Source organism: Lepisosteus oculatus, chromosome 12 (assembly GCF_040954835.1).
Source record: "Lepisosteus oculatus isolate fLepOcu1 chromosome 12, fLepOcu1.hap2, whole genome shotgun sequence".
Lineage (NCBI taxonomy): Eukaryota > Metazoa > Chordata > Actinopteri > Semionotiformes > Lepisosteidae > Lepisosteus > Lepisosteus oculatus.
Genome location: NC_090707.1, coordinates 16,037,041 through 16,058,094, shown reverse-complemented (window position 1 = coordinate 16,058,094; position 21,054 = coordinate 16,037,041). Strand labels below are relative to the sequence as shown.

Below are 21,054 nucleotides of genomic sequence, written 5' to 3'. Positions count from 1 at the left end.
TTCTCAGTACCTGTGTAACTCACTATAAAATTGCACATCTTGATTTTTCACTGTAAATCACTTTGGATAAAGGCATCTGCAATCACATAAAGAATTAAAAAATCCCGTGCTCTTATTTGATGAAGCAAAGTTTCTGCTTAACGCTGAAACTGTCTTTGTACATTACGTACAATTTGGAAATCCAGAACAAAACCGCACGGGGCACCAAAAGTTTGTATATACAACTAACACCTTAATAAAAGGTGATATATGTTGCACATTCACTCTTTATCTTGTTAATCTTAGTCCTGAAGGCCAGGGGTCCAGGAGTCTTCTGATCCTTGTTATCCAAATCCATTATAATTGGATCAATTTTTCAACTTAATTGGATCGCATGTAATGTCTTCCAGTTATTCTATGACTTTTCAATTGGAATGATGTACAGAACGTGCCAATGTAAGGTAAGCAATGACTTACCTGTGGTGAGTAGATATTCAGATTTTGGAAAGGATTTAATGCAATTAGAATGTCCCCAACATATGTATAGATCTGAAGGTCTGCATATCTCTTCTGCAAATGAATGATGATGGTTTCCTATATTAAGATAAAAGTACAACTGGATTTAGACATGAACTAATGTGACTTCCAATTACAATTAATTATTTCTGAAATTATATGTAATGATTAAGCAATTACACAGAATTATCGAAATATTCATATTTACATCACTATGATTATGCAAGCAATAAGCAAGTGTACAGCAGCTGAATCATTTTGAAAACACAAGCCCAAATGTTCAAAGACATACCTCATCTAAAACCTCTAGATTTACCAAGTCATCATCAAGGCAGGTGTCCACTCTCAGAGTTTTCCTGGTGCTGATTCTTCCATGCCTACGCAAATCAGAAACAGAAATGTTTATATCACGTATGATGGTATGTGTGCGTCAATCAAGCCACTTCCCTTTTCAAACCATTTATTTTTGTGACTTGTTGTATACAAGACAAATGATCTCATTTGAATCTTTCTCCCGGGGGGCTTGTTATTGATTATCATAAGTTCTTATTTAATACAGTGTAGACTTTCATTTTATCACCAATTGACCTTGTGTTCCCCCCTGAGGACTCAGATGCCGAGAGATCAGTGGAAAAGGCAGCTGGCACATTATGAACGTGTTCATGCTGCTGCAGAGAACAGGAACTTGTCAAATGCACCCCCAGGGTACCTCAGCCAATCAAAGAACATTATTGAACGTGTGCAAGTGATTTAACACCTAGGGCTTCGAGAACGGCCTCACTGTTGTTGACCAACAACTGCCTTACATGTGGAGGCTGCAAGCTAATTTCCCAACACACCGAAAAGCAATGCATTTGGATACTGATGAATACTGACATTCACAGCGAAGGACGCAAAAGAGATGCTTTAAAAAACACTGCTAGGAGCGACGCCTGAATGCAGTGCTTCATTTCAATTTTTTTTATATATTTCTAGCTCTCACCAAGGAGATGTTGGTTTTAAGCGATACTGTGTTTATAAAATGTTACAATCCCCCAAGCTTATTGGAAAAACTATGAGCGGTGTTTTATGAATAAATATTCTGTGCTACAAATGAATGTGAAAATCAAATGCATCAGTTTAGAAACATATTACCAGAAACTGATCATTTTCCAAACATTTCCATTGGAGATTCTTATAGGACTTTGCAACATGATTTGAGTAGGTTTCCATAATGCTAGGTTTGCCCGGCTGCCCATGTGGAGCCTAATTCAAGCGCCGATCTAATTCAATCAGTCAGTAAACTGGAAGGACACGGGTATTTCTTCTGCAAGCCTCTTTAATCTGATTATACCCTGCCTCTCTAAGGACAGGACTAACAAGATGCATTTCCACCACAATTTGAACTGTAGTAAACAAACTGGTTCCGACAGCGTTAACAAAGAAACAGTCGTTCACATCAGCACTGGAGAGTTCACCAGGCAGGGTGATGTCGACTGGCCACAGCACCATCTCCCCGGGGAGGAGCCATGTCCTCAGACCTACCCATAGCCTGCTGGGAAACCATTAACCGTTAACGATGCTAGGCAGTCAGACTGTTTCTGTCGGCAGGTGACAACGGGAAACTCAAAAACAACCGGTATTCACCATCATTTGGAAACAGTCACAACAAGAATGAAAATTACTTTGCTTTGAGGGCATCTACTACTTATTTTGATTAGAGAAGATGTAATGGAAATGTACCTCTAAAAATACAACCTTAAGGTTAGTAATTGTTATTGGTTTGTACAGCGTGATGTCTTAATGAGTCCATTTACTCTTTAGAGAGCATTTATTAACCGTATCAAAAATACACCTTAGGGAAAGCTAATTTTAAACATGTTCTAGTCTTGCCTCCTATGTGGAATGGAATAAAGATGGAACTTACTGCACATGACAAGCCTTTCCAATAAAGATTCTTTTTTTTTCCTATTAGTGCAGGATAATCAGGGCAATCACTCAAGTCAAATTATTTTCACTCACAAAACATTATTTCAAAAGCAGCTCAAATGGACTTTTCATTTGTAGTAGTTTGGAGGCGAACAGAGATGTACAATAGTGAAATTCTGCCACCCACTGGTCAGCTGCAATAAAGAAGCTCTTAGCTGGGGTATGTGTGCTGCCTATTAAGCGTGAAATGTTTCAAAAGACCTGGGGGATCTTCTGGTGTCTGCATTAATTTTGTTTCACCTACATTTGACTGCCTAGTCTTAATGTTCTCTTTCTCCAAGGACCCCAGTATAGACTGGTGTTCCACCCCACGAGGGAACTATCTGTGGCTTATGTTGCAGAGAGAAATTCCAGCTTGTGGTATCAAATACAAGGGTAAGAGCCTTTTCTGATGCATGGATACTTAGAAGAAAAAGTCACAAACCACAGCGGAATTATAAGCAGAAGTTGAAGGTTTGAACATTGACCTTGTTACAGTATAAGATGCTGATCAATTTACTCTAGTATATAAGATATCTTGTTTAGATACTAGTAGGCCACTCATCTTGAGAAGCAGTCAAGGTTTTTGTTTAGCTTTTTGAACCAGTTCAATTGTCTTCGATCTTAAAAGTCCACAGCCAAAATAAGGACACACTAAGAATCTCCTGACTGGAAGGTGAGTTTGTGTGAGAAAGCTCTGTGACAGAGTGAAAAAACACAGGGATCCTTGAAATAGCACAGTCAGGAGAGGAGGGGTGTTCAGTGAAGCTGAACAATGTTTCCCCAGAGTGCAGAACACAGCTATGGTGCCCCATTCACTAGCAGATCTTTTTATCTTTGCAAGTCTAAGAATTTAAAGCAAATATCAATTAGCATTATCATAAAAAGTCATATCGGTTTAGTAACACGCATGTGGACTCAGATAAAAAAAATGTAAAAAAAATTATACTAAGTACCATTAAAAATTTTAAAAGCACCATGTACTCATAGGCTGTTAATTTAACCTCACTGTAATCCTCAGAGTCACTAATGTCTTTGCATCCCTCTCCAGTTAACACTCTCCTGTTTTGTAACACACTAAAAACAATGAAATATGTTAACACCCACGTCTTCCTTTTCTGCCTGATGTTGGATGTATGTATTGTAAAAAGTGCATCAATGCTGGGTAATAATCCACTTTTGAAAGCTTTCCAATGATTAAAAGAAAGGTGCAGTGTGTTCAGAGAAACCAGTCTTGTCAAGGGTAAGTGCTTTATGTTGATATAGGAGGCCACACCCTGCTCAGATGTCTAGCTTTCTTGGTAAAGTATTGTGCTACCATAATACTTCAGAGCATATGACTGAGGTATGCCATAAGAAACTTGACAGTTAATTATTTCATATCATTTTAAAAACGCAGAAAATTTAAGAGAATCTAGGGGTTTAGAAGTATGCACAATATTATTCTCTGCCTGATCTTCTTTGTTCATACTATTTCCAAACTTTTGAACGGTACTGTATACGTAACTAATTTCTTAGCACCACCGGTAGCACTTTTCAATCCAAGGTCTCCTCCAAATGCCCTCGAAGCATCACGATCATCTTCAATGTTATGCATATCCTTTTAGGAGAATATAAAAGAAGAGGAGCCGCCCAGTACTCAGAGGGAGCAGTGCGGTGAGAAACAGCTTTGTCTCTCTGATAGGCACTCTGATACTGATCTGCAGCCAAGGGCACATACTTGGTTTTGCCTCTGCAGCCTGATTCTTGCTGCTCGCGGATGAGGGTGGCAAGCTGCTGTTTCAGAGCCATATCTTTCCCATGGGCCTGCTTGATGAAGGGGTGCTCCAACAGGTGAGTGACAGAAGGGCGTTTCTCAAAATCCTTGATCAAGCACCTAGAAAAGGAAACGGCGACAGGAAAATCAGTGCACCCGTAACAGAGCGAGACTACAGCTACATAAGCACATTTGCCATTTCACTACTCCACTCATTTTTTATTAAAACAGCGGTGCTGCTCAACAGTTTTATTAAAATGACCATTTATTTAGTTCCTGCTGCAGCATTTTAACATGATATTCACAGATTTGCCACCGCAAAATTTTATCAATCACTCCACTTCCAGCAGCTTTAAGATGACACCTTTCTCATCTTTGAACAACCCAGAATGTGAGAATGTTTTTTAACACTAGCCATCGAGGCTGAAGGAGAAAAAAAAGTATTTCCATAATACCAGCATGCATTCATAGAAGAGATAGCCTTACAATTAATCACCACTTTCTGCTAAAACATTCTTAACTTTTAGAATAAACCAGAAGGCTAAAACCATAGTTCCTATCTAGTTAGGAGACTACAGCTTTAGAGCCCAAGTTAATAATCAAATTTCTTCATGCATAAAAGTTTACTACCATTTTTTTCTGCTCACCTTCGCCAAGCAGCTATCTCTTTCGAAACAAAGCCTCTGGACAGGTAGTGCAGGGAAGACTGTCACCAAGCTCTGTACTCACTTCTGTGAACTGTCCCACCCCTTCCTAATGACCACACCACCTCTGCTCAAGTCTGCTCTATTCTTTCCCCCTGATGATAAATATCAGCCTGTTCAGCCTGGTAGGCCAATAAGTCTATCTCTGTCACACTAGCACCAAGCTGCTCCAGTGAGATATGGGAAACACACGTGTTTAGGTCAAGATGGGCAGTACTAAGATTTATTTTCTGTGTATTATATATATACATGTGTGTACATTACATTCATGTTTTACATTTCACCTCAATCTATGCTAATCTCACATTGATCCTCCAACTACCACATCAGTGTATTTTGCTTTATTATTTTAAATGGCATCTAAACGAACTCATCATAATAGAAAAAAAAATATTTAAACATCTTTAGATGCATACTAAAGAAATCAATTTAAGAAACCAATCCTACATGCTGTTTGTAATGTGCGTATTTATACAAATGCCCCTGCATTCTACTCTACAAGTAGAAACCTATATGCATGGGTAGATGATATATATATATATATCCATATCCATCTCAGCTATCTACATAACAAAATAAAAATAACAAATTGCAAGGTGACACAGAGAGTACAAAGATAAAACAACAAAGAGTCCGACACTTGGTACCTAATCTAGACAGAAATTCTGGTACCTTCTATCAGGGTTTCGTAGCTGGAAATTAATTCTCAGAATTCATTAGTGTCACTACATTAAGCAGGGGTTGTGGCCATTACTGCAATCACACAGCCAGGATTCTAAACAGCATTTCCATTTTGTCACAAAGAGCAGCTATTTGGTGCCACAATTATGGGCAATGATGAAGCATTTATTACCGAGTACAAGAGCAGACACCCACACATGCAGGTCTGCCTGAGAGAGCTTTTGAAATTTCACACACACAGCCTGCAACCCCTGATAACATTGTTTGGGTTTTACTACTACTGAGCTGCAAACCTGCATTCTTTTTGTCTAATTTTCTAAAAAATATTTTTAGTTCATCAGAAAACAAAGACAAATTTTGAAGAATTACACGTACGCAATTAAAAATCAGCTCGCACAAGAAAAAGCAAACATTTTGCTGTGCAAAATCTGTTGCCAAAATGAGCTGGTGATTTCTTGTTGTGACACCGAACATCTTTCACACATTAACAGAAGAGCGAAACAAGTAAATTCATTTTAAATAGCTGCAGTGCTGTTTAAAAGGCAGTAGAACAGTTGCTTCAATCAGTGCGTTGTCACGAGAGGTTTGCATCATGCTTCTGAGAGCAGCTGGGAGCAAAGTTAGATTGTTTTAATTCATTCTCCTGAGAAAGCAACACAATTGAGGGTTTCAGATCAAAAACAGCTTTTGACGGAAACAAAACAGTGTATTAACACAGTGCACGCTGCATAGCAATGTGCATAACCAGACCTACTGAAAATTACTACAGAGTGGGAAATCCAAATAAGTCACAGAATCTGATCAGAACTGAATGACAAATGAATGGCACACAGGAAAGCCAGTTCTCGGAATAAGTAATTGGATTTTAAACACCCTTCTTTCACGGAAGAAGAAAGTAAGCTGCAGATTGCATTCTTGACTAAAGCACCAGTGTATTACAATCTTAACAACGGGTTTTAATTCACTGCAATGGTTAAGGAGTACAACACACTGACTTGCCGAGCAAAATAACAAAAGGCAAATTGAATTTGTCTGACAGGGCAGTCACAAAGAATGTGAACCAAAAACACTAGGTATTTCCAAGGCAACAGCACCACCTATTTGTTGCAGTGAGGGCTTTCCAACAAGCGTTCAATATTGTTCATGGAAAGGCTTAAAAAAGCCAAGTCATAAAAATTACATTATTTTATATATCAACCAAGTCAACCCAAAGACAAGACAGTGCAATACTGTTTATGTCAATATACCAAACTACAGTATACCAAATGTACATCCCACTACTTTTGTGTAATAAACTCATAGTGTGTAACAAGACAGTGCAATACTGTTTATGTCAATATACCAAACTATACCAAATTCACATCCCACTACTTTTGTGTAATAAACTCATAGTGTGTAACAATGCATGCGGGAATTTAAAGCACATATAGGTACGTATTTTTTCACTCTTTTGAAACTTCTGAAACTTCAGAAACAAACTAAAATACACAAACAGAAAAATTCCAGTTGTTACCAGGGAGGGAATTTTAGGCCCATGCTTAATGAATGTAGTTTATTCTTGCTTCTGTAGCCCTGAAGGAACACAACATGCTACTATGATGCACACAGTCTACACTATTAATTTCACATTGAATGCATCCCTTACTGAATTACTGAATCAACACAAGGTGATAGAAACTAGAAAGACCCTGTACTGCAATGAGATTTAATTGCTAAAATATTTGCCATGTGTATAAGATCTCCACAATTCTCCTCAAAGAAACATACTGGAATGGAATGATGTCAAGACCACATAACCCTATGAGTGAGACAAAACTATTGCTGTTCAAGTCGAGCTTGTTTGCTGGGGGGGTTTTATGCAACGCTAGCACAAGTGTACACGACAGACACATCACAGTAGAAGTGGCGCAGCATATAATAAGATATTATTGTTCAATTGTTGTGTGGGGGGGAACTGGTGTTTTTTTTAAGCACTGTGATATACATTCTTTCCCTGAGAGTAACACAGCATACTTAACCCCAGTCAAAATGATTAAAATGTTGTCTGCTTAAAACATCAGGTTTAATGTCTTGTTGATCTGAAATAAAGTTGCTGAACATTGCATTTCATTGTTGTCAAGTACCTCCTGAGAAAACCGTCGACAAGATTACAATGCAAGGATGAGCAGGAACAATTAAAACGGGCACCTATTCTTACAGGGGGAAAAAATCACAAAGGTCAGACAATGCAGAAGGTGCGATCAAGACAGAATTCAATGTAAAAATAATGTTGTGGTTTGCAGCATGAGGTGTTGTGTTATTGATTTTGTACAGATGGGTTTGTCATGCAAAATAAGGCAAAGCTGCAGTATTTTAAATAAACTATGCATAATTCACCTTATGGTCTACCACCATAAGCAGTGAAGTTGATATGAAAACTGTAATGCATGCAGCTACTCAAAGCAAAATAAAAGAAATGACAGACATATCAAAATAAGGCCCAGCATATGGATAATAGACATTATGGATTTCATTCAGCTATTGTTTTTAATTTATCACAACAACGCGGACAGGCTCTGTGCACTGACAAATGCACGACTAACAGAAATAAATGAGCCAATTATCTCTAATGGCTGAAGGTTCACAGCTGTAAAGTCTGATGTTTTCATTATAAATAATGAAATAATACTCAGTTTCCTTTCATGCTGCACTTTGCCAAAAACTGCACAATACTTTAAGCAGAAGGAGGAATAGAAAAAAACCTTATCCACAAATATTTTTTCAGTAAATGAATATTTCTCATTTATATTCTCATCCAGTTACTTACAAAGTACATTCTGCCAAAGATATTAACTACATTTATTTGGCGTAAGCCTTACAGCTCTGCTAGTCACACTATCAATCAATTGATTCAGGACTGATTTCTTTTCTGACCTCTTAGGTACAACTGATGATTCAAAGCTAAATAATGTCTGTCTTCAGAGTTCAGACAGATTTACACAAATTAGAGAACAGAATATATAGTGAGATGGTGATAAAAACACAATAAATCCGCTGACCTCCTGCTACAAATTCTTAACAAAGTCAACATTTGTCAACCTGGAACAATGCATTTCCTTCTATGGAATTAAAAGAAGCAAAATAGGATGAAATTAGCAAAAATACAGCTTAGGATCAAGTAATAGGTTTATTCAACGCTGAAAATAGAAGAAAGAAAACACATTTTGGCCGTGGAGTCTTCTTCAGGTGAAGAAAGCTCCATGAAGAACGCTCCACGGCCGAAACGTTGTGTTTTCTTTCTTCTCTTTTCAGCATGGAATAAACTTATTTCTTGTTCCTTTGCAGCCTATGCATGCTGATGCACCTACCCACCTGAACTACTTCAAAATACAGCTTAGACTACTCAAATTTTAAAACAACACTGATTTTTTTTTAGATATAGTCACCTTACCTGATTCACCTAACACCTTTCTTAGTCTTTAACAGACCACATTAGAAATCAATAACAAAACAAAAAACACAAAGAAAAAGAGCATTTAAAAAAATACTATGAACATCAAAAGTTTCTTTCATACAATGCAATCAATCCTTCTCTACCTGACAAAAAATGAAACAGCTGAAATTATTCAGTCCACTCTGTGAATGATTATTTACAGTGAAGCTGGTATATAATTAGCTGAATCCATATATATTTTTCACGCTTGTATGAGTCAATATATTCAAATTATGTGTGCTGCTCTGTGGACTGTTCAGCTCATGACTATGTTTGACTTTCAATGAAGCAATAATTTGTTTCTAAAAAATGTACTGATCTGCAGAGTGGCCTAAATACTGTATTTTATGCAGCAAAACATTCAAAAAAGCTTGAACTCTTCTATATCATAAAAGCACTTCAGCAAAAAGGAGACATGTAGCTGGATTTTCTTATATAAAAGTATTTAAAACGCATTTCTGAAGCTTTCAATTATTGTAATTTATTTTACATTAAATAGTGACTGAGGTTAGTCTTATACTTTAAATGATAACAAAGGGAATATTCATAAGATAAAATAAGATAAGATCACTTTATTAGCCATATACAATTTCTTCCATTAGCAATTCATCTTTTCGCACACCCCAGCTTGCTCTCCATAAGGAGTGCCCCTGGAGCAGCTGGGGTTAAGGGCCTTGCTCAGTAGCCCAATGGACTAGGATTCCTCTGCTGGCCGTGGGATTTGAACCAGCAACCTTCCAGCAACAGGCGCAGATCCTTAACCACAGAGCCACTGCATCGCCCCATATTTATTATAAATATTACACTACATTATAGGTCTATATGATCTATGCAGTGTGTGTATGTTATGTAAAGTATTAAGTTACCTCTTAAAGCAATTTCACCCTACCTCTTAATACCTAAAAGAAGTAATTACTTACAAAAGAAATTTCTAATTGCAACGGATTATTTTGTCATAGTAACTTTCCTCAACACTGGCCATACCATATGTTTCTGCTAAGAGAACAGAAGTGAATGCTACTGCTGCTCAGGGACTGTTTAGTAAAATTGGCAGCTCTTTTATGAATGCAGTGGAAACACACAACCAGATACTGGGTCAGTGCTCTGAGATTTGCAGATAGCTTGAAGCCTTGTTTTAAACCAAAGCACAAACTTCTTAAGCAATGATAAATTCCTTTTCTGAAATATAATCAAGATAGTATAAAGTAGTTAAAGAAATAATGAAGAAGTATAAAGTACCGATCAATACTAAAGAAATATTTTACAATGCCTTTTACTGGGAAGCATGAATAGTCGAACATCAAGTTAACGTACAATCTAAATACTAATCAATCAGCATCAGTGGATAATAAATTTATTTGACAACTTTTACAGTTTCAGCTTGGGGTGTTTCATGAGCAGAGATATATGTAATGAATTGTGTGCATAAAGTATTGTAAGTAAAGATTATTGGTTCTAAGTCTCAACATTGAAGAACACGAAGCTAATGAGGCTGAGGGAAAAAAGAATGGAGAGCTTTCTACTAGAATAAACTTGTTTTCTGCTAGTAATTAAATTATATTTTTATATAGAGATTGATAATAAAGCAAAATGTGTCTACAAAACAAACCTGCCTGTTTTGTTTCTGTTCAGATATAAACTGATCTTATTTGCTTGGATCTGAAGGTTTTACCTCCTTAAAGGGGAACTGCAGTCCCATATTTCTCAGTTATTAAATCTCAGTAACAAAATAAATTAATTGCCAGTATAAATTTTTTTACAAATGTTGCCGCAAAGCTCTGGGCTCACCATGGGCAATTGCAAGAACTGTGACATGATGTGGCCCTTCCTGGTCACTAGTCACTGTAATTTGTCTAATGTCATGAGCAAAGGAGAACTAGTTATGCAGCAGACATTTCACTGCAGAAAAGTTCCAATGCGATCTGCACGCAGAATTAACAAGGAAGTAGTATCTGTTGGCAAAACCATCTCGAAATTGAGAGCGATATACCGTATCTATCAGATTAAAAGAGATGGTTTCACAAGCCTGCTTGTTTACAGTGCAAAAGGACCATCTCACTGGCAGTTTTGTTATCTCGTTCTGAATCACAAAATATGGCACTGCGCATACCTGGAAATGTTGTCTATTTTGTAATGAAATTGGAGGTTTTACATGTTAATGTGCACATTATACTTTTATTGTGGTTTGAAATGCATTGATTAGTACTGATTCTTTCTAACCCTGATATACACTGTATAAAATAGCATTGCAGTTCCCCTTTAAAACCGTGTTACATATTACAGTTTGAACAAGGTGCAACTGAATCATCTGGAGGGATGAAACCTGTAGCTCTGAACTGAGTGATAATTGCAAAAACATCATCTGATAGGAGCTTCTATCTTGTGTTCAGTCATGTTTCCCCAATGAAAGATTACTTTGTACATTTATCACGGGGTTTACATACTTTTACCATGGGTGTGGAAGTTTTGCTGTGGTCTATTTCATTTTCGTTTTACTTTCACTGCACTTTGATTCCAGTTAGATGGGATGCACAGAAATAAAAATAAAAACAACATTCTGACCTACATTCAATGGAGAAGAGGGAAACTTCCAGAAAGAGGAATATCGTTCTGCTAGGTATGTACGTAAATATCATATAAATCAATTACATTTCTGGATGTTTCAGTTTTGGAAACTCAAATTAAAATAAAGTTTTCCCACTGGAGCAGAACAATAATTTTGGAACTACTTATAGAAAAGGAGCATGTTTCCAAAACTGTGATGACTGGAGATATGGCATCCTTCAAAGCGCCACTACAAGGTCAGCTGTTAATGTAATCTTGAAGTTAACTAGGTTTGACAGGACTCATATTGAACAGGATGACAAGAGGCTGAAGGCAGGGGTTTATTTGGTACAGAACCTTTTTTCTTACAAATGGGATTCTAAACTTTTCGGCACTTTACGAAAAAACAATTTCAAAGGTCAACCCACTTTATGCCAAGAGCATACTTGCGTCCAAGACACAAGAGAATGCCTCGTATTCTAAAATCACATTACAAGACGTTTTTAGTCTGAAGTTGTTTTTAGTCTCTACAACCCGACAAATCACGTAGGCAGCAATTTAATGCATGAAGACAATCAACAATGTTTCAACTAAATATCCCATTAATGATTTATAGGTGAATATAAAATTATTCTATGCTAATTGATTAAACCCACAATAATCTACAGCATGTCATATTCTAATTACCACAACAATTTTGTCCTTAATGATGCTGTTGAAATAAGTGCTCCCTGTAGAATTTTCTTGAGAGTTTAATATCAAGTCTCAGAGGACCTATGGGCTTAGCAGTACAGGCTCTTGAGATCACACCACTTCAGTCTTCTCAGGAAAACTTTAGTAAGACCTGACATACTCACTGGGAGATAAAGTGACTGTAAGCACGGCTCCACTGATCTGGACACCGTAAGGTGGGAGGTGGATTCCTTGAAACACCAAAAAAAAACACAAAAAAAACAATTATATTACAGCATTTAAAAACGGGCTAAAACAATACTTCTTTTCTCCACACTGGTCTTTGCCATAACATTTATTTTAGACCGACTGGGAAACTGAAAAGTAAACACAATAAAATGTCTAAAAATGGAAGCTCTGAAGAAAGACTAAATCTGACCAAGCTGACAAAATGTACTGCCATTTAGCTGTATGTCTTTCCATTAGGACACTTTCCACTACCACATGCAACCAAGCAAAGTGTAACCGCATCTCAGTCTTCACGGGATCTTTTTTTTTTGCTGCACTCAGACCTGTGAATGAAAGACATAATTCCAGACGGTTATTGATTACTTGGGAACTGTCAATGAGAGGCAATTGAGTGCTCAGAAGCACCACAGGAACATCTGAAAAACATAATCGCTACACAGACCCAGATGTGCTTACAGATATAACCCAACGACATCTGAGACAGAAAGTTGTGAGGAATCTTCACCTGCAGCCTCTGGTATGGTGTTGTATACATTGTATGTGCAAGTTTAAAATTGGATTAGCTGGTGTGCTTAATTTCTAGAGATCTAACAGAAAACTGCATCCTAATCAGCTTTGCATAGTTCTCTGTCCCATAGAAAGGTCATTAGGAAAGGATGATTTTAGAAGAGAGGGGCAAATATTAGAGAGAAGTCTCCTTGTAATGACTTGAAACAGACTGAAAACATAAAGTAGATCGATAATGATTCATCACAAACCCAATACTCCTATTACACACCAATCTGTGGCTTCATTCGACTAGTGCTCTTAGAGATTGGGACTGCTAAGATCTTAGTAATGCCTAAGATCATTTGAGATACTAAAATAAATGTCAGGCATCATTTGCTGAGTAAATATAGCTCCTTCAGAAAGTGTCTTCTTGTTTATAAGCAGAGTAATTGGACACAAGATTCATAAACACATGACCAGAGCATTTATAAATCATTATTTGTTTAAAAAGCTTTTCAGTTTTAACTGTTAGATGCAGTTGAGTGTGGGGTTAAAACTGCTACTGGAGGGACAATCCCAGTGTATGTACTATATCATACTTTTGATATAATATACAGTAGAAAGCCCATATTAAAACAATATAGTCAGGAAAATGGCACGGTGGACTGTACAAAACAGAAATACCAAGAGAAGCCAGGGACACTGCTTATATACAGTAAGTGACAAATGATGTCCCCAAACAGCCCCAAACTGTCTGGCAGAAAGCAGCTGCCAAAGGAAGACAAAAATTATGTGTGCAAGCTATCCCCCTGTCAGCAGCATTTATAAGGGCAATCTATAATAAGACTAGCATCTCAAAAGAAAGGAAAGTTCCAAAGAAACAGACAAAAAAAGGTTCAGTCAATAGCAAATGGAACTAGGACACATCAAGGGCTAGACATATTTTATCTGGACATTATAAAATACATGCAATTTAACCATACTAAATTCAGCAAATCACCTGTGCAAGGTGATTAACACCATCTTTTACCAATATGGATATATCTAGAATTTTCCAATAGAAAATGGCAGGGGTCATTATATCCTGTTCCAGGATTATCTTCTCAATTACAATAAAGAAGACTTGTTTTCATAAGACAGGCACTCTGGAGTGATTCCATAAGTATTTGGGTGCCTTTCTTGCTATTTTTAAAAGACTGAGCTTCGTACTCAGCCCTGATTATTTAATACATCCATTCATTTTGTGATTACTTACATCATGGAAATGATAAAAAGGCACAAGTGAGCTTGTGTTATAATTCATTGTCTGGCTGTTTGTTTTTCTGTTTGGATTTTATTCCTAGTTTTGTTACAAATTTCAAAACATCTTAAATGAAGCACTTAAAAAATAGCAGGAGTGAAAACATTTGGTACTCTAATTGGACACATTAAACACCATTACCATACTTTAAGATCCTGGTGATCTAAAAAAAAAAAAACTACTTAAAAAAACCTAGATGAACTATGAACCAGATATGACAAACCCTACTGCTCAACAGAATGGAGTTTCTATGAAGAACAGAATTACAACTTACAGTAAAAGTATAATCATTTCTATAGAAAGAAATATAACGATATTTGTTAAATTTTGTGAGCACTGTGTCTCTCTATTCATTCTTTGATGTGACAGATTTAGCAGTGTGATAAAATGCGTTTAAAATCGCTGTAATGGAGGACTGCAGGACAGAAAACTACAAACATGCAAATGCAGGATCAACATGACCTACAGAGGGCTCAACGTAGCAGACAGAACCATATCTTTTCATGTGTGTAAGATTCCCCAAAAATATGGTATGCAAGTAAGACCCTATTAAGTACAGTTTGATTCTTTGTGAAGCAATCTGTCTTTCTTTGCTTCACAAAGCCACTCAGGTCTTTGAGAGGGATTCAGACAGACAGCCTTTTCTGAAGTGCTGATCAAAGCTAAATAAATTCTGACTTGTTCCATGCAAAATGTAACATGAGCCTGCAGCGATCCTTCTGCCTTGATGTTATACAGCAGTACTGCTTATATGTTGTAAAGTCAATACGCCACCATAGCAGTGATAGTACTGTCAAATGCCTTCATTGCATTTGGCAAATTTAAGCATTTTTTTAATTCCTCCTGCATTTCAGACTTAATTGACCTACACTTCTTAATTTAAACACAATTGGCTTATTTTAATCTACCCTTCCTCCTTTCCCCACTGTCAAATCAGTGTCATGCTGGATAGAGGCTTGGGCTTCAGTGGGAGAGGCTGATATGAAAGCCTCGTGCCTGCGTCTGCCTGCCACAAGGCCCCGTTCGTGTGATATGAAAAGCTACGCCACACGCTCCACCACCTGAGTCTACGATACTGCTATTGATACTAATGATGAATGGCAGCAGATGACATTGCCATGGGTACATTTACATTTCATGTCGAAATCTCAACCGAATGTTAGCAATAATTACATCGCAAGTTAAAGATTTCTGAGACAGAATTGTATGAAATTATTTATGAACTACAAATTATTTTGTTTTTATTATTAGAAATATGATGAATGCTGGCATGTATAAGCACTACAATATTTGTGGAAAGAAATTGTAAGCTGTATGCTTTTTACTCTGGAATTAACACAAGTGGGGGTGATGTGTATGATATCACACCTAACTATGAATACCAATGAGAATTAAACACACTGTTAAACTGACCTTTACTTCCCTAAATCTATTCACATAACATGATCCTAAAAACCTGTGTTCCTTAAACATGTTCCAATTTCTTCAGCAAAAACTAACTGGACCTTGAAGCTTCAGCTGTGTTCATCTTCACTGTGCTCAGTTCTAAAGGTCAAATGAACAGCGGCTTTTAAAGCAACATTATGAAAACAATGTTATTTCTTGCACCACCTGATATAAATTCAGCTCATCTATCACAAGAAAGGCCCCTACTATTCTATCATCGCCAATTACACATGGCTGGGTTCAAAGAACTGTTATCTTTCCCATTACCTGCTATATGTAAAGTTATATGGAAGGATTTATTGGTTTGCTGCACATAGGTGACATATATAACACTGTATATATAATGGTTCTTTCACTCTACACTTTTCCTCACTGTAGTACACAGTAATCTTCACAATATTAGAGCACCTCAAAGCTCATGTATTTAGCTTTGCACAGACAAAAAACTAGTATAGCTATTTGAGAAATTAAATTTTATCTTACATTCTTACATAAAAATAACATTCAAAAATAAAAATACAGTTCCGTGTTTCATGGAAGTGGCTATGTCAGGTAATTAATTGGAATTATAAACCTGACTAGTCAGTTTATTTCTAGATGGAAAGCCACAATGTACCAAAATAAATTTCAGATTAAACGTAAAATATTAATTTGTAATTTTCTGTGTGAGGATCCTACTACTAAACAGTATAAACGTAATTTATCAATAGTGGGAATATGTTCCTTTTCCTTTGCTTCTTTAAATCAACTGCATGTGTGCCATATTAAAATTAATTAACGATACTAATTAGTTTCCAGCGACTTGATTTCCAGTGCACAATAGGGGTAAAGGAGTGTTCTAATAAACTTGCTCACAACTGTATACAGTGTACCTCGAATTAGCCTTAATTGTCCCTGAGGAAACTTGCTTTGCACATTAAAAGCTCATAAACATACAGTAACATATATGACAATAATACACTACAACAACAACAATACACAACCATCACACAAAACAGCATTCAACAACATCACTATATCAGAACTCTTCCAGTACAATATGGCTTAAAAACAGACAATTAACTTCTGTAAAAACCTTCTGTAATTACATTTCTAGAGTGACATCTTGTGAAAATAAAATGGCACCATTTGTCGAAAAATCAGATAAGATCAGACGTAGTCCTATACACAGCATGTTACACACATGTAGCAGATGTGAAGCATCTGGAAATGATACAGAAAAACTGAGATGAAGTTCTTTTCAAATCTATTCCAAGGAATCAGCGTTTTCTAAAAAGCTTTCATTGTCATGAAACCAAGGCTGGACTGGCACAGTGTTATTTCACATTGCCCTCATAACACTGTATGGCGATATACCAGAATAAAGCAGTAAAGCACATTAGTTAAGCTCAAGCATAAAAAACAGAAAATAACCGTGCTAAACCCATGTTCATAGTATGACCATAGTAAATTTCCAGGAAACTGCAAAAAAAACACATCAATGTACCATTGAATGGTACATGGTGAATTCATAAGTGTGTACAGAGTCAAGACACGATACATGTAAAATCACCTCACATGGCCTGATGGCATTTACTTTACTTAATGCCCTGGCACTGCACTAAAGGAAGACATCAGAAATGTCAGCAGTTGAATAAGAAACCAAATAATACTGGAGGGAGCAGACATGATGGAACTATTGGCTTACATTTCGTCAATGGTAATCTACCCCATAAAAAGAGGGCCTATGACATTTCTCTAAAGACCCTAAAATTGTTAATGAGCTAAAGCAAAAAGATGATGAAGCGATTGACGGCCATGATCAGGATTGCTAGAAGTGACAAAGTGACCTGAATATCACAAGGGTGTGAGTGTAGATAAGAGTATCGTGCTTAAGGAATATGCCATCTGCTTCATTTAATCGCCAAAGTCCAATGAAATGCTTACAACCTTCATAACTTCATAATATCATATTTCACAAAATAGACTGCATCCGTGGCTGTAGGGCAAAAATGCATCAAAAGTGTGCTGCTAGGTAGCTGTAGGAACACTTAAAGGTAACCCTGCTTCAAGCAAACACTTAAAACTAAAGGGGTTAAAGCAGAGCATCTCCAAGATCAAAAGTACATGTTAGGATTTTTACAGTGTAATTTGATTAAATATCTGAATATGTATGCTTGCGTTACGAAAGAGTTTTAAAATCTCAGTAAAATAAAAGGGGCAGAAAAGTCATAGATGTCCACAGAAGTGATTAAGCGATACTTTAGACATGATTACAGGTCTGAATGTAAGAAGAGTGCAAGAAGAACATGGTGTGTCACTGCTGTCTTGTTACAAGTTATAATTAAGTAAAAAGTACAATTGAGCAATCAAAAGGATGTTTTTTTCCCCCAAAGTTGCTGTGTTCCGAGTTATAATTTTACAAATTGTATCCATTGAACTGAACAAGTTTATCTTCAAAGGTCTAACATGATAGCTCTAAATACCATGGCATCCATCACAGACATGAAGAATGATAAGAAAAACGAAACCATATGCTCAAACTCTTTACTGTTACAGGGATGGCACCATTTAAAAAATTCAAAGACATTTTCAACAAGGCATTAAAACCACGACACTGTTGTCCATTATTCTTAGAAACCTTTCCCTTTTATGGATCCTCTGGTTTTTTGGTTCAACAGGCATACTGCTATAGTTCACAGGGAGAAATATATACTTTCTCTGAACTACAAGATCATCGCTTAAGAATATACAATAGCACTGACTATTTTCACATAAACACATCTAATATTATAGAATGTCAACCAAAATCGTAACCTAAATAACTGCACATTTATAAATCATCGGCAAATGGCTTTTTAAATCAAAACTTAAGTACCGATAGAACTTCCCTAAAAACCCAGAAGATGCATTTACTATACTGTATATTAGATTTGATATATTTTAGAAATATGAAACTTTCTGACTAAACCACTAATGACGTTGAGAAATCTGAGAGTTCACAGTGAACCTAAACCAAAATTCAACTGTCAGCTCTGCAGCATTTATATTATCTGTGACTTTTTGCTAGAATATTGCAACTTAACAGACCACTGGTTTGGGCTCTGTTTGCCTGCTGTATGCTTTCATTAGCCTTTGCTACATTTGACAAGGCATCATTTATTTCTGTCATTTATTTCAGTTACCAGCTCTGCTCAGACAGATACAAGCAGAGTTATATATTGGTAATACCTTTCGATCTAGGTGAATAAACACAGCCTTGGACTACCACCAATTATCTTCAACCTTCACAGCTTATTTACACCCTTTTACCTTATTGGCTTTCCACAGAACTTTAAGAGTTTGGCAAATACATCACCTTCTGTGTCAGCTTCAGAAATTAAAACTCCTCCACATTAATTCTCTGCGAGTGCCTTCCAGTTTCAGTAATTAATTCTACAGTCAACGTTTTTACAACTTTACCCTTTTGTATGCTTGGTTACCCTCAGCCTCAGCAATCATTGCCACTACATGTGTGTACGGTAGAGGCAGTGCCGCATTTTTGTGCCTCACAGATAAAAAATGACAAAAACAGTTGGGATGGAATGTGATTTTAGGGGTTCAAAGCTCCCCAAGATGTCAAAATGCCTATTACTATTTATGTGTGTACATTTAGTCCCGGTACAAAACACTAAAGCCTTAATCAATGCTGTGCTTGTCGACTAAAGTGCACTTCAAGTGATACATTTTGTTTCTGAATGTTTGGCGACATACTGGTAGTGAATGTGATTTTGAAAATAAACTTCTTTTGTTCCTTAAGTTAAAAGGTTGTGCTGATCGCATGTTTAAGTTTAAGAAACAGATTGATACAGTTTGACTTTTCTGCCAAAACAGAAATGCCATCGGACAATCTTGAGTGAGTCATACATAATTAGTGAGATAAAACCCAAGGCACATGTATATTCAGCCTTTTATTATAAAGAATACTTTCTAGTACAGTAAGCACCGAAGCCATACAGAAAGCTTCATTTTGTCAGATTCCATCTTAGGTGCGGTATTCCCCTGAACAGCTTGCTGTTTCCCCATTTTAATTAGCCTGTTAGAGGTCATTCTCACAGTTGCCAGTTATTAAAAAAAAAACTGACTCCCGCTAAGATTACACTCCAAAATAGTGTGAAAATCTTCGGTAATAGGTATCGGGGATTATTATAAAAATGCCAAAGAAATGTGTTACCTCAGCTCACCCTGCCTGACTTGTTGAATTAGTGTGGGGGTGTAGGCCGATTTCATTAGGCCGCTCCCCACTGGGATAAGCCAAACAGCATTTTCCTAAAGAATTACACAGCTGCAGGTGGCCCGTCTGGATAGTGGCACGTATCTATTTTTAAATGTTAATCTCCCTTCAAAAAAAAAACAAGAGCATGAGGTCACTTACGGCTATTATGCCTTCCTTTAAATCTTATCAAATTAGCTGACACAAACGGAAAAAATTGTTTTCTGGTAAGATTCTGTACTGTTAAATGCATTTCCCCTCTGTTAAAAAAAATGACAAAAATGACAAAGCACAAAGTGGGGAATTGTTTTCCCTTGTTTTTAATATATGGCAGGGAAATCCAGACGATACAGTCTGTTTGTAAGACCATTATCTGGCAAAAGGTACATGTAATAACTAGCAGAAGAGATTCTCCCTGGTATGCCCTAAAACGAATTACATTTAAAACATGTACCATTCATCCCTTTTCTAACCACTTTATGCAATACAGGGTCGCAGGAGAGCTGGAGCTTATCCCAGCAACCAACAGGTACAAGGCAGGGCACACCCTGGACAGGACGCCAGTCCATCGCAGTTGAAACATGCGATATTTTATTAACATTGAACATTTCACAGCAAGTGAAATTAGTTAAGGTAATAGAGTTCTCAAAGACAACACTGCAAACTGTGCTGCCCAGTAAGCCCCATGGGTCACATTCTTTCCTTATTCAGCTTACTCATTCTTAAGTCCACCAACTTTTACTGTCCCGTGCACTTTTGCACTGGGAATCCCTACTCCAATAAGTTAAGGAGGCTTTAAAGTTAACAGGAAATCCTGGTCTTTCACTTCCGTGAAAATGTTCCTTTTAAAGACTGAGCTTGGCCGAATATAAACATCTGTACCATGGCTCCCAATTTTCTCAGCCATTACAAGCATTTTGTAGAGTGCAAGCTGAGCTCTATAGACCAGTTCTGGTGCAACTCTGGGCTATATAATTATTGGATTGCAATACGGATTGCCCTGGTAATGGGATAAAATTGACTGAGGACTTCTGAAGTTAGCTAAATTTGAATTGTCAAGAACTAATT

The 21,054-nt window shown here is 36.9% G+C and overlaps 1 protein-coding gene across 3 annotated transcripts in view; it reads right to left on the bottom strand.

Moving 5' to 3' along the window:
- Window positions 1-21,054, bottom strand: part of myo3b (myosin IIIB) — a 120,773-nt gene that overhangs the window by 70,182 nt on the left and 29,537 nt on the right. For all 3 annotated transcript variants that reach the window (XM_015358857.2, XM_015358859.2, XM_015358862.2), the window contains 4 exons: window positions 12,457-12,522; window positions 4,163-4,318; window positions 788-872; window positions 457-573 (listed from right to left, as the gene is read on the bottom strand). In XM_015358857.2, coding sequence (XP_015214343.2) covers window positions 457-573; window positions 788-872; window positions 4,163-4,318; window positions 12,457-12,522 — 424 coding nt within the window. The remainder of the gene's footprint in view (window positions 1-456; window positions 574-787; window positions 873-4,162; window positions 4,319-12,456; window positions 12,523-21,054) is intronic.